This window comes from Zalophus californianus, chromosome 11 (assembly GCF_009762305.2).
Source record: "Zalophus californianus isolate mZalCal1 chromosome 11, mZalCal1.pri.v2, whole genome shotgun sequence".
NCBI lineage: Eukaryota > Metazoa > Chordata > Mammalia > Carnivora > Otariidae > Zalophus > Zalophus californianus.
The window spans coordinates 63,093,760-63,107,888 of record NC_045605.1 but is presented as its reverse complement, the minus strand read 5'-3'; the positions used below and the strand labels follow the sequence as shown (position 1 = coordinate 63,107,888).

At 44.8% G+C, this 14,129-nt stretch overlaps 1 protein-coding gene across 2 annotated transcripts in view; it reads right to left on the bottom strand.

Annotated features, from left to right (window-relative positions):
* SYT9 (synaptotagmin 9) overlaps window positions 1-13,459 on the bottom strand; it is a 210,776-nt gene extending 197,317 nt beyond the window's left edge. For both annotated transcript variants that reach the window (XR_003517242.1, XM_027577800.1), the window contains exon 1: window positions 13,128-13,459. Coding sequence is in view for 1 of the 2 variants with exons in the window: in XM_027577800.1 (XP_027433601.1) it covers window positions 13,128-13,272 (145 nt within the window). In the remaining variant the exon portion in view is untranslated. The remainder of the gene's footprint in view (window positions 1-13,127) is intronic.
* Window positions 13,460-14,129: the final 670 nt, after the last annotated feature.

Here is a 14,129-nt window from a genome sequence, read left to right as displayed (position 1 = left end):
TTCAGCTTAATAGGGATCAAACCATTCTAAACCCCTACGAACTCAAGAGGAGATCGAAGAGGAGAGTAGCAACAACTCTCTGAACAGAGAAGCGACCACTTACTGGAAGGTAGGACGTGCGGAGAAGTGAATCCGAGGCGATATTCGGGAGGATAGACGGCGGGGGAGGGGGCCTCCGTCCGCCGCTTCTGGCAAGTGCTAGAGCCGCGGAGCACAAAATCGGACCTTTTAGAAGTCGGCTCCGCGGAGGGACGTCGCTCCAGTGGCTAAGCAGGGGGTGGAACCCTCGCGGAACAGTGGGGTCTCAGGACCCTTGGGGTCACAGAAAGACCGGGGGAGCCTGAGTGCGCCAGAGCTCCCAGGTATCGGAGCGGGGAAGCCGGCTGCAGAGACGGAGCTGAGGCGCGGGCTCTCAGCTCGGGGTGGCCATAAACTGTGATCTGCGGCCCAGTCGGGCCACTGCCCCTGCAGCAGGGACCCAACAGGTGGCAGATCCCGGGAGACTCCCCTTCCTCCCCAGGGAGGAGCGGCGCGGGAGCGCACCGCAGGGATCTGCTGGGTTTGGAGACTCCACACAGGGTCGGGTGCCAGAGATACAAACACTTGGTCACAGGCCGGGTGAGCACGGAGAGCGGCCGGAGACCAGGGACAAGGCAGTGACTGCTTTTCTCTGGGGACGCACTGAGGAGCGGGGCCCCGAGTTCTCAGCTCGTCCGGGTGGAGATTGGGAGGCCACCATTTTTGCCCTGGTCCTCCAAGGCTGTATGGAGAGCTTGCAGGGAACAAAAGCTCCTGAGATCAAACCCAAGCAGCTTGCTTAGCCCGGACAGACAAGGGCGGGGCAATTCAGCCTCCGGCAAAGACATTTGGAAACCACAGCAACAGGCCCCTCCCCCCAGAAGATCAGCACGAACAGTCAGCAAGCCAAGACCAAGTTTACCGATCAAGGAGAACGGGAGAACTCCAGCGCTAGGGGAATACTGCACATAGAATTCATGGCTTTTTTTTTACAATGATTCATTAGTTCATCAAAGTTAATTTTTCTTAACTGTTTTTTGTTTTTTTTCTTTTTCTTTTTCCCTTTTTCAACCAACATCTTATCAATCTCTTTTTAAAAAAAAAATTTTTTTTTATTTTTCATTTTTAGAGTCATATTTTATCCCTTCGTAGTAGTTACCCTTATTTTTGGCATGTATATATAAGTTGTTCTCTCTTTAAAATTTTGAGATACAGTTTCTTCTAACAGATAAAAATATACCCTAAATCACTAGTGTATGGTTCTGTTCTAGTCTCCTGCCTGATCACATTCTCTCCCATTTTTTTTTAAATCTTCTTTCTTTTTTCAAACAACTTCTTATCTTATCAAGTTCTTTTATAAAATCTTTTATAATTTTCATCTTTACAGTCATCTTCTATCCCTTCATTGTATCAACCCTTATTTTGTACATATATGTCTTTCTTCCTTTAAAATTTTAGGAGGCACTTTTTTCTAACAGACCAAAATACGCCCAAAATCTAGTGTGTGGCACTGATCTAGGCACTAGCCTGATCATATTTGATCACATTCTGCTTTTTTTGTATTGTTCTGTTTTTGTTTTTATCTTTTTTTTTCTCTTTCTTTTTTCTTTCTTTCCCTTTCTTTTCCCCTGGTTTCAGGTCTTTTCTGATTTGTATACAGTATATTTGCTGGGGATGTTGTAAACCTGTTAGCATTTTGTTCTCTCATTCATCTATTCTCCTCTGGACAAAATGACAAGACGAAAAAAATCACCTCAGCAAAAAGAACAAGAGGTAGTACCGTCAGCCAGGGACCTACTCAATACGGACATTAGTACGATGTCGGACCTAGAGTTCAGAATCATGACTTTAAAGATACTAGCTGGGCTTGAAAAAAGCGTGGAAGTTATTAGAGAAATCCTTTCTGGAGAAATAAAAGAATTAAAATCTAACCAAGTTGAAATCAAAAAGGCTATTGATGAGGTGCAATCAAAAATGGGGGCACTAACTGCTAGGATAAATGAGGCAGAACAGAGAATCAGTGATATAGAAGACCAAATGATGGAAAGTAAAGAGGCTGAGAAAAAGAGAGATAAACAACTGCTGGATCACGAGGGCAGAATTCGAGAGATAAGTGATTCGATAAGACGAAACAACATTAGAATAATTGGGATCCCAGAAGAAGAAAAAAGAGAGAGAGGGGCAGAAGGTATATTGGAGCAAATAATAGCAGAGAACTTCCCTAATGTGAGGAAGGAAACAGGAATCAAAATCCAGGAGGCATACAGAACCCCTCTCAAAATCAATAAAAATAGGTCAACACCCTGACATCTAATAGTAAAACTTACGAGTCTCAGAGACAAAGAGAAAATCCTGAAAGCAGCTCGGGAGAAGAGATATGTAACCTACAATGGTAAAAATATTAGATTGGCAACAGACCTATCCACAGAGACCTGGCAGGCCAGAAAGGACTGGCAAGATATCTTCAGAGCACTAAAAGAGAAAAATATGCAGCCAAGAATACTATATCCAGCTAGGCTGTCATTGAAAATAGAAGGAGAGATAAAAAGCTTCCAGGACAAACAAAAACTAAAGGAATTTGCAAACACGAAACCAGCCCTCCAAGAAATATTGAAAGGGGTCCTCTAAGCAAAGAGACAGCCTAAAAGCAGCAAAGATCAGAAAGGAACACAGACAACAGTATACAGTAACAGTCACCTTACAGGCAATACAATGGCACTAAATTCATACCTTTCAATAGTTACCCTGAATGTAAATGGGCTCAATGCCCCAATCAAAAGACACAGGCTATCAGATTGGATTAAAAAACAAGACCCATCCATATGCTGTCTGCAAGAGACTCATTTTAGACCCAAAGACACCCCCAGATTGAAAGTGAGGGGGTGGAAAACCATTTACCATGCTAATGGACACCAAAAGAAAGCTGGGGTGGTAATCCTTCTATCAGACAAACTAGATTTTAAAACAAAGACTGTAATAAGAGATGAGGAAGGACACTATATCCTACTTAAAGGGTCTATCCAACAAGAAGATCTAACAATTGTAAATATCTATGCCCCGAACATGGGAGCAGCCAATTATATAAGGCAATTAATAACAAAAGCGAAGAAACACATTGACAACAATACAATAATAGTGGGGGACTTTAACGCCCCCCTCACTGAAATGGACAGATCCTCTAAGCAAAAAATCAACAAGGAAATAAAGACTTTAAATGACACACTGGACCAAATGGACTTCACAGGCATATTCAGAACATTCCATCCCAAAGCAACAGAATACACATTCTTCTCTAGTGCCCATGGAACATTCTCCAGAATACATCACATCCTAGGTCACAAATCAGGTCTCAACCGGTACCAAAAGAGTGGGATCATTCCTTGCATATTTTCAGACCACAATGCTTTGAAACTAGAACTCAGTCACAAGAGGAAAGTCGGAAAGAACTCAAATACATGGAGGCTAAAGAGCATCCTACTAAAGAATGAATGGGTCAACCAGGAAATTAAAGAAGAATTAAAAAAATTCATGGAAACCAATGAAAATGAAAACACAACTGTACAAAATCTTTGGGATACAGCAAAGGCAGTCCTGAGAGGAAAGTATATAGCAATACAAGCCTTTCTCAAGAAACAAGAAAGGTCTCAAATACACAATCTAACCCTACACCTAAAGGAGCTGGAGAAAGAACAGCAAATAAAGCCTAAACCCAGCAGGAGAAGAGAAATAATAAAGATCAGAGCAGAAATCAATGAAATAGAAACCAAAAGAACAGTAGAACAGATCAACGAAACTAGGAGCTTGTTCTTTGAAAGAATTAACAAGATTGATAAACCCCTGGCCAGACTGATCAAAAAGAAAAGAGAAATGACCCAAATCAACAAAATCATGAATGAAAGAGGAGAGATCACAATCAACACCAAAGAAATACAAACAATTCTAAGAACATATTATGAGCAACTCTAGGCCAGCAAATTAGATAACCTGGAAGAAATGGGTGCATTCCTAGAGATGTATCAACTACCAAAACTGAACCAGGAAGAAATAGAACACCTGAACAGACCTATAACCACTAAGGAAATTGAAGCAGTCATCAAAAATCTCCCAACAAACAAAAGCCCAGGGCCAGATGGCTTCCCAGGGGAATTCTATCAGACATTTAAAGAAGAATTAATACCTATTCTCCTGAAACTGTTCCAAAAAATAGAAATGGAAGGAAAACTTCCAAATTCATTTTATGAGGCCACCATTACCTTGATCCCAAAACCAGACAAAGATCCCATCAAAAAGGAGAATTACAGGCCAATATCCTTGATGAACATGGATGCAAAAGTTCTCACCAAAATACTAGCCAATAGGATCCAACAGTACATTAAAAGGATTATTCACCACGACCAAGTGGGATTTATCCCTGGGCTGCAAGGCTGGTTCAACATCCGCAAATCAATCAACGTGATACAATACATTAACAAAAGAAAGAACAAGAATCATATGATCCTCTCAATAGGTGCAGAAAAAGCATTTGACAAAGTACAGAATCCTTTCTTGATCAAAACTCTTCAGAGTATAGGGATAGAGGGTACATACCTCAATATCATAAAAGCCATCTATGAAAAACCTACAGCGAATATCATTCTCAATGGGGAAAAGCTGAGAGCTTTTCCCCTAAGGTCAGGAACGCGGCAGGGATGTCCACTCTCACCACTGCTATTCAACATAGTATTAGAAGTCCTAGCCACAGCAATCAGACAACAAAAAGAAATCAAAGGCATCCAAATCGGCAAAGAGGAAGTCAAACTCTCACTCTTTGCAGATGATATGATACTTTATGTACAAAACCCAAAAGACTCCACCCCAAAACTGCTAGAACTCATACAGGAATTCAGTCAAGTAGCAGGCTATAAAATCAATGCACAGAAATCAGTGGCATTCCTATACACCAACAACAAGACAGAAGAGAGACAAATCAAGAAGTCGATCCCATTCACAATTGCACCCAAAACCATAAGATACCTAGGAATAAATGTAACCAAAGAGGCAAAGGATCTGTACTCAGAAAACTATAAAATACTCAGGAAAGAAATTGAAGAAGACACAAAGAAATGGAAAAACGTTCCATGCTCATGGATTGGGAGAACCAACATTGTGAAGATGTCAATGCTACCTATAGCAATCTACACATTCAATGCAATCCCCATCAAAATACCATCCACTTTTTTCAAAGAAATGGAACAAATAATCCTAAAATTTGTATGGAACCAGAAGAGACCCCGAATAGCCAGAGGAATATTGAAAAAGAAAAGCAAAGCTGGCGGCATCACAATTCCGGACTTCCAGCTCTATTACAAAGCTGTCATCATCAAGACAGTATGGTACTGGCACAAAAACAGACACATAGATCAATGGAACAGAATCGAGAGCCCAGAAATGGACCCTCAACTCTATGGTCAACTTATCTTTGACAAAGCAGGAAAGAATGTCCAGTGGAAAAAAGACAGTCTCTTCAACAAATGGTGTTGGGAAAACTGGACAGCCACATGCAGAAGAATGAAACTGGACCATTTCCTTACACCACACACAAAAATAGACTCCAAATGGTTGAAAGACCTAAACGTGAGACAGGAGTCCATCGAAATCCTAAAGGAGAACACAGGTAGCAACCTCTTCGACCTCAGCCGCAGCAACTTCTTCCTAGAAACATCACCAAAGGCACAGGAAGCCAGGGCAAAAATGAACTATTGGGATTTCATCAAGATAAAAAGCTTTTGCACAGCAAAAGAAACAGTCCACAAAACCAAAAGACAACCGACAGAATGGGAGAAAATATTTGCAAATGACACACCAGATAAAGGGCTAGTATCCAAAATCTATAAAGAACTTATCAAACTCAACACCCAAAGAACAAATAATCCAATCAAGAAATGGGCAGAAGACATGAACAGATATTTTTCCAAAGAAGACATCCAAATGGCCAACAGGCACATGAAAAAGTGCTCAACATCACTTGGCATCAGGGAAATCCAAATCAAAACCTCAATGAGATACCACCTCACACCAGTGAGAATGGCTAAAATTAACAAGTCAGGAAATGACAGATGTTGGCGGGGATGTGGAGAAAGGGGAACCCTCCTACACTGTTGGTGGGAATGCAAGCTGGTGCAGCCACTCTGGAAAACAGTATGGAGGTTCCTCAAACAGTTGAAAATAGAGCTACCATATGATCCAGCAATTGCACTACTGGGTATTTACCACAAAGATACAAATGTAGGGATCTGAAGGGGTACGTCCACCCCAATGTTTATAGCAGCAATGTCCACAATAGCCAAACTGTGGAAAGAGCCAAGATGTCCATCAACAGAAGAATGGATAAAGAAGATGTGGTATATATACACAATGGAATATTATGCAGCCATCAAAAGGAATGAGATCTTGCCATTTGCAATGACGTGGATGGAACTGGAGGGTGTTATGCTGAGTGAAATAAGTCAATCAGAGAAAGACATGTATCATATGACCTCACTGATATGAGGAATTCTTAATCTCAGGAAACAAACTGAGGGTTTCTGGAGTCGTGGCGGGTGGGAGGGATGGGGTGGCTGGGTGATAGACACTGGGGAGGGTATGTGCTATGGTGAGCGCTGTGAATTGTGCAAGACTGTTGAATCACAGATCTGTACTTCTGAAACAAATAATGCAACATATGTTAAGAAAAAAGAAAAAGAAGAAGATAGCAGGAGGGGAAGAATGAAGGGGAGTAAGTCTGACGGGGAGACGAACCATGAGAGATGACGGACTCTGAAAAACAAACTGAGGGTTCCAGAGGGGAGAGGGTAGGGGGATGGGTTAGCCTGGTGATGGGTATTAAAGAGGGCACATTCTGCATGGAGCATTGGGTATTATGCACAAACAATGAATCATGGAACACTACATCAAAAACTAATGATGTAATATATGGTGATTAACATAACAATAAAAAATTTAAAAAAAGTTTTTGTGTGATAAAATACATGCACAAAGACATATGAATATTTCAAGGAGATCTGTAAAACCTAGTCATTAAGGGTTTGCTTCGGTTGAAAGCCATTCCTAGAACTAACCCAATAAAACATTTAGGAGAAAAAGTCATGATGCACATTATGGCTTAAATTGGGATTTCATTTAGAAAGTAGAAAAGCATACTCCATACTTATTCTTTTAAAAGTGAGATTGCTCTCCCCACTTAGGCCTCTCGCTAAGTTCCTCCCCTTTCTCTGTACATTTCAGCATGTGTACTTGTTAGTTCCTTCAAGTAACTCAGTCAAGACCCTTCTTGAGCATTCTGAATTTTTGCAGGCCAATCATATAGGAAAGCACACGTACACGCACAAATGCACAAGTGCCAATATGTTTTCACAGTGAAAGCAATGCTCATGCTCTATACATAAGAGGAAATTTTAGGTGATTTCCCTTAGGTATTGGCTTAATATTTCCTTGAGAGGTTAGCCCACATCAAAAAGTTTGTGCTTTTGATTGTTTATTCTGAAAGAGGCAGCAGACCACAGGGCTGCCTGTGAGGCCTTTACCACAGTTTACTTTTGTTTTACCCTCTTGATAATTACCTCATGACTAAATCACTCACTGGTCCATGTAGAAGAATCCCACAGAGATGAAAACACACTTGTTTAAATAAAATATTTATGAAGAAGCCCTAAAAATGTCACTGAAGTAAATGCAAATTATCTTCACATATTGTGCGTCCAATATGCTACTTGTTCCTTAGAAGACTATTTCCTGATTGCAATTAACATTAATTTTTAAAAATGAATCCCATTGTGCCTTATCATTCCAATGCCTATTCATAAAAACCTAGTGTTTTAAAGTTAACTCTCTTTCGAGTATCTTTGAAAGTTTTAATAAGACTAATATTTAGTCTTGAGGATTATTTTGAAGATTTTTCCTTAAAAACTATTTAATTATTTTATATGTATATCTTTTAATAAATGATTTCATTCTAATTCAATATAAGGTGACATTAGTGAAGATTCCACATTCTGACCTTCTAATGAAATATGATTTGGACATGATTTTCTCAATTTGTTCTTCTTTTTTTCCCCCCAAGTCGGGTAAACATAATGGATTCTCATTATATTTTTATAGAATCCTCAATATAAAAATTTGGAGTAATATTATCAAAAGGAAGCTAAGAATCGGTTGATGTGTGTAATAACTATTACAAGGCCCCTGACTTTCGATACCATCTTTCCTAATTTTTCAGGAAAGAGATATGAACTGAGCTGAGAAGACTCGGTGGTTTCATCCTCTGCTTGATGGTCTTGACAGTTGTCCTCCACTTGGCCACTTCAGAATCAACAGAGGAACTTAAAAAACATAATGATACCAGGCCCCACCCCCAGAGATTCAGATTTAATTTGTCTAGAATAAAACTCAGTCATTGGTAGCTTTGTGTTTGTTTTATCTTTGTTTGTCAGAGCTCCCTAAATGTTTGAACGTGCAGCCCAGGTTGAAAACCATTTATTTAGAAAAAGCTTTTCCTAAGAGGGTTAATGTCCACTTGAAAAGAGGAGTCATTAATGATGAGCCATAAGGTTCTGCTTCACACCCGGACCAGAAAATGAAGAAAAATCTCTAGAAATACAAAGCTGCAATGTCAATGTAAACCCAGTATCCTGAACAAAAAGAATGCATAACCTAAAAACTCAGCTGAGTCTTCATAACTGCACAGAATTTAACCTACAGTTAGACATTAAATCCTTTATAGAAGAACAGAATAGTCAAAGTAGGTCTGAAGGCGGCTCTTATGAAAAATACCTATGTGAATGAAAAAATTTTCATTGACAGTAATTCTCAGATTCTTAGTACTTGTGATGTGTTTACCTAAGAAGCTACTTTGACTTAAACTCAACCCTTTCTCAATGGATCCCATGGCCTTGCTGCTAGTTTAGCTCTGAGATTCAGTTTTTATTTGCACATACAAATCTCTCAAACTTGAACGTGCCTACAAATCACCTGAAGATCCTGTGAATACACAGATTCATATGCAGTAGGTCTGGGTGGGACCTGAGAGTCTGCATTCTAATAAGCTCCCAGATGGGGCTGATGCTGCTGGTCCACAGACAAACACTTGCAGCAGCAAGGTCTTGGAAGACATCATGAGGATTAAATGAAATGACCTACATAAAATGCTTGGCACCGACGTGCTTGGCATCCTACAGAAGACTTAACAAATAAAAATAATAAAACGTGGTGAAAACCTAGACATCACATGATCCAATCCTCCCTCCTTTTCCAGATGTGGAAACGGCAAGTTAAGAAAAGTTAAAAGCTCTTCCTCTTTACAGCCAAAGAAAAAAAAACCGTTGTTTTTAACTGCAAAAAAATTGCAACCAAGGTCCATGGGTGGAAGTTAAACAGAGCTCTTCATTCCGTACCAGGAAAAATCTTTTAACAATAAATGCTGTCCTACAATCATTTGGCCCTCTTGAGGAGAGAGTGTGAAGTCTCCAGTTACAAATGTGAGCAAAGATCAGTTGGTAATGTGAAAGAACACATTCATGCTTCAGGTGACTGTCGAATTAACTAAGAGACATCACACACTTAATATGTACAAAAGTATATTTTTTAATGAAAACAGAAACCTCATTTCTTTCCTCACTCCAACTCTGCTCTTCCTCAAGTCTTCCCCTCTGCAGTAAATGGAGTTACTTGGGTCAAAAAGCCTTGGAGTCTTCTTTATCGTTACTTCTCTCACCCCTCACATCCATTCCATCACCAAATCCTAGCGCTGTGACTTCTCACCACCTCCATTACAACACTGCGGGCCAAGCCGCTCTCCACTCTGTCCGGATCACTACAACAGCCTCCTGATAAGTTTCTCTGTCTTTGTCCTTGATCTTCAATAGCATTTTCTCAGCAAGCAGCCAGAGTGCTGCCACTTCTCGACCCCTTCCTTCTCGTTGGGAGTACAATCCAAAATCCTTCTACTGGTTGACAAGGCCCTACGTGCTCTCTCCCCTCTAGCCCTCAACGACGTTTCTAATCATTCTCAATCTTTTTCTCTCTCCAGCCACCCTTAAACTCATTGTTCCTTGAATCACATCAAGGACGCCCCCATCTCAGGACCCCTGTCCTTGCTCTGCACCCCGTCATGAAGGCTATGCTCTGGGATTTGCAAGGGTATGCCCCACATTGCCAATATATGAAACAACAATAAAGACACTTCACAGAAGGATTCTAATTGCTCTCTATGGAAAAAAGTGCCCACACTCAGCTTAAAGATCAGCGCTTTACTTTCCATAGTTGGTACAGATGAAAGGCTGGGTGAGGCATTCCAGCTCCAATTGTGACTCAGCTTCACTTTTAAAAATTGCTCTTTCATCAAATCCTCTCTTAGCACCAAGTCAGGGAAGACTAGGTCCTATACTCCCACCTCAGGGCACTGCCACAACCTGGGCAGAGAATAACCCTTCAGGACAGCCTCCTGGTCTGTGACCTCTGAAAAAATGAACAAACATCCCAGATGCAGTGTCCTTCTGCTGCCCACAGGGAATTATGTCCGTTTTCTTCTTTTAAAACCAAAGTTCTGCAGTTGAACTTGAGAAAACTTAACTGCCGCTGAGTAGCCATGGACAGACAATGGACAGAGAGCGCTGGTACATGGTGTTCAGGTGAGTTCCTCTGCAGAAAAGGAAGTCATTCACTTCTGGAGAGGACTGTGTCGGGGACCCACATCCCAGGGCCACTATGTATGCTTATTCTGGTTCCCAGGAACCAACAACAAGGGCACCATGCACAGTATTGTGCAATGCAGCTACTCCAGCCACTCAGCCTTTAGGGCTCAAAATGAAAGCCACTCTTGGTTCAGACAATCAAACAGCATCAGAGGCATGGAGATAAATGCATCTAATGTAGGAATTACCGTGGGCAAGGAGAGGAAGGAGGGAAGTGAGGAGAGATTCTGGCCTGAGCTGAAGTGCCCTGAGAGAGAGGATGCACTTTGGCTGTGAGCTTCGGCCTCAGCCCCCCTTACCCCTGTGCTCACAGTGCCCCACTCCTGCCTCACAAGCAAGGTACTTCCAACCCAAACCAAAGATCTAGAGGGGCACGGGCTACTGAAAAACCACTGTGCCCTAGTGAGGAAAGTACGACAGTGCTTTCAGGAACTCAAAGAATAGCAAAAGGCGTACTCTTAACTTGGCTATTTCTCAGCCAAGGAATCAGATTTGTTTTTCGCAAGGAGTTTTTTTTCTGTGACTCTTCCTCAAGGGCAGCCAGGTGCAAGGGTGGAGGAAAGCCCAAGAACACAGAATCCAGCCCATGTATTAAAAGAAGCAGAGGCATAAAATCAGCCAAAAAGATGTGGAGTGTTAAACAGGAGACTCAGCAAGAGGCCTCATCCACCTTCTCTTATACAGCCAAAGGAAACTGTTTACTTATGTGGGATAACAACGGAAACTTGTGGAGCAGTTATAGGCAAGGAAATGGGACATTTCAACACTAGCATTTGCTTTGGGTGAAGCATACTACATAATTTTCTTGTTCCTGCAGCTTCAGGAGGAAACTTTGCCCACTTAGGACATCATCCAGGACTCCCAGTTCGTGAAATAAGGAGCTCTGATTCCTATCTGTGGTCTCTGCAGCACATCACAGCCAGCAATGAGCCACACAAAGGCTGGGTATTGAACCTCCAGGGAGATCATTTGGGATCAACAGTTATTTCTTGACTGAACTCTGCACTTTGAAGTAACCCATTACGGATCATCCAATAAACTTAATTAATGTAACCACAGGCAACAGGGAACAACAATCTTTCTTTTTCAATAGAGAAATAGATTTCGAATAGGGAAAATCTGATATAAACTTTTAGCAGATGATTTCTCTTCACCCCACAGACCAATTTCGAATATGCTATCAAGAAATGCTATTTAAGTCAGGCGCAGAGTATATCTCTTTATAAATCAAATAATTCCCTAACTCATCCTTTGTGTAAGTAGGCTTTTATATAACATATATATAATATATAACGGGTTGGCTTAAAATAGGCAAATTTGTACTGGATAACCTGCACAGCAATAGCTCATTTCCAATATTTATACACAGGAATATCAGGGGCAAAGGCCATTTTCTCATTCCATCTTTAACACAATACTTCTTTCTTATATTTAGATTGAAAGAGTATTCGAGAAAATGATTTCTCCAGCTAAGAAGAGTATCAAGTAAAACATATGGAAACGATGTGTCTTCCGGTAACCAGTAGTGGATGAGATGTGGGAGACCCAGGGCCCTTAGGGAAAGCAAATGGCTCCACTAAAACTCCTTCCTCCAACCTTAATTGGTCAAATGCCAAAATAAACGAACTTTCCAAAGTTAGGAGCTGTGCAACTTTCACTAAGGATAACTGCAGGTGCCCCAGCCGTAACCAGCGAGCCCACCGAGCTGGGTGTGCCCGGCGGCCGCAGCTGATAAAAGAGTCGGGCGCCCAGGCCCAGGCCGCCTCCACGCCAAACCACCCGCCGGGAACCGGTTCAGGCCCGGCTGCCCAGGACCGGGAGCTCCCAGTTGCCGGCCCAGAGCCAGATCCCGCCCCGCCCTTCCCACCCCAGACCAAGGAAGGGAAATGGGCGCTCCGAAGCGAAGGTGAGGAGCGCCCAGCGGGATTCAGCCGCAGCCGGGGTCGTCCCCAACTCCCAACTTCCCAGAGTTTCCTCCGGCCTCGTCCCCCTTCCCACCGCTGGTGAAGCGGCCGCGGCCTCCCCTCGCCCCGAGCGCAGAGCCCGGGAAGTGGAGCGCGGAGCCCGGAGCTCGGGAGCCGCCCCCCGGAGCCCTGGAGACCGGAGCGCAGGTGGCGGGCGTGGTCCCTCCAACCCTGCCCTAGCCTCCTCCCCCCGCCCGCCCCCACCGGACTCGGCCTCCGCGCAGCAGTCTCTGCCGGGGTCCCCGCCCGGGTCCAGCATCAGGCCACGGCGCGCCGCTTCCTGATCCCCTCCTCTAGCTCGGCGGCCACCCCCCTCCTCGCCCCAGTCCGCGTCGCTCTTCTGCCTCAGGCCCCGGTGCGGCCCCAACTCCCAGCGCAGGGCCCTCCGGTCGCGCCCGGCAGCGGCAGCGGCACTCACCTGGGTCGCGGAGCCGGGGTCTGGCGCGGTCCCGCAGGTGGTAGATGAAATCCTGGCAGCTGTCGTGCTCCAGGGCCCCACGGGCACAGAGCTCGGCCAGCAGCTGCAGCGCCTGGTGACAGAGCGCGTCCCTGGCCCCGGGCATCGCCCCCCCGCATCCTCGGACCGCGCCGGGCAGGCGGGCGCGGGAGACAACCCTCCGCCTGCCAGCTCAGAGCCGCCGCCTCCGGGCCGTCCGCGCTCGCCGTCAGGGAGCCGCCGAAGAACGGCCCGAGCCCCAGCCCCGGCTGGCCCGGCCTCCCACCGGTTGCATGCAGCTCTTCGGCAGCCGGTCGGTCCGCCCGGCCGCTCTGTCCCTCCCCCGGCACCGAGGGGAGGTGGCGCCGCACAGCCCCGCGCGCCTCTCTCCCGGCGCCCCGCCCGCCACTCGCGGCCGCCGGGGGGCGGGGCCGGGTCAGGGGCGCGCGCCGCGGGCTAGGATCCCGGTGGGCCCGGCTCCCGCGCCAGCGGCGGACGTGGGGGGCGCTCGCCGGCTCCTGGAGGAGCGCGAAACTCGGCTCCGGACCAGGCGCTCAGAGCGGCTGCGCCCAGGGTTGGAGAGTGGGAGCGAGGCGCGCTCCGGGCATTCTCGCCAGCCCACCCCTCCGTCCTCCGGCAAACCAACACCCTCTCCCACCGTCCCTCGCCGCGAGCGTTCAAAGCGCGCGTTGGGTGCGTGGCGCGAAATGTGCAATTTGGACCACACCCGCCCGATCTGGAGAACCGAGTCCTGGCTTCGAACTTGAAAAAGCGCCGTCTGGGCAAAAACCATGGGCCTCAGGATGCTAGATCCCCAAATGCGGGTTCGGGGCCAAGATCTGCCAACAAAGGAAGGATTTCCCAAATGCAGGACGTTTTCGACCACCGTGGTGTTTTGGAGACGGTGGAGGCTTGGCACGTTAGAACTAAGGTCAAATAAATGGCTTCTAAGAAAGATGTCGGGACATAGATCCTGGCTGGTTT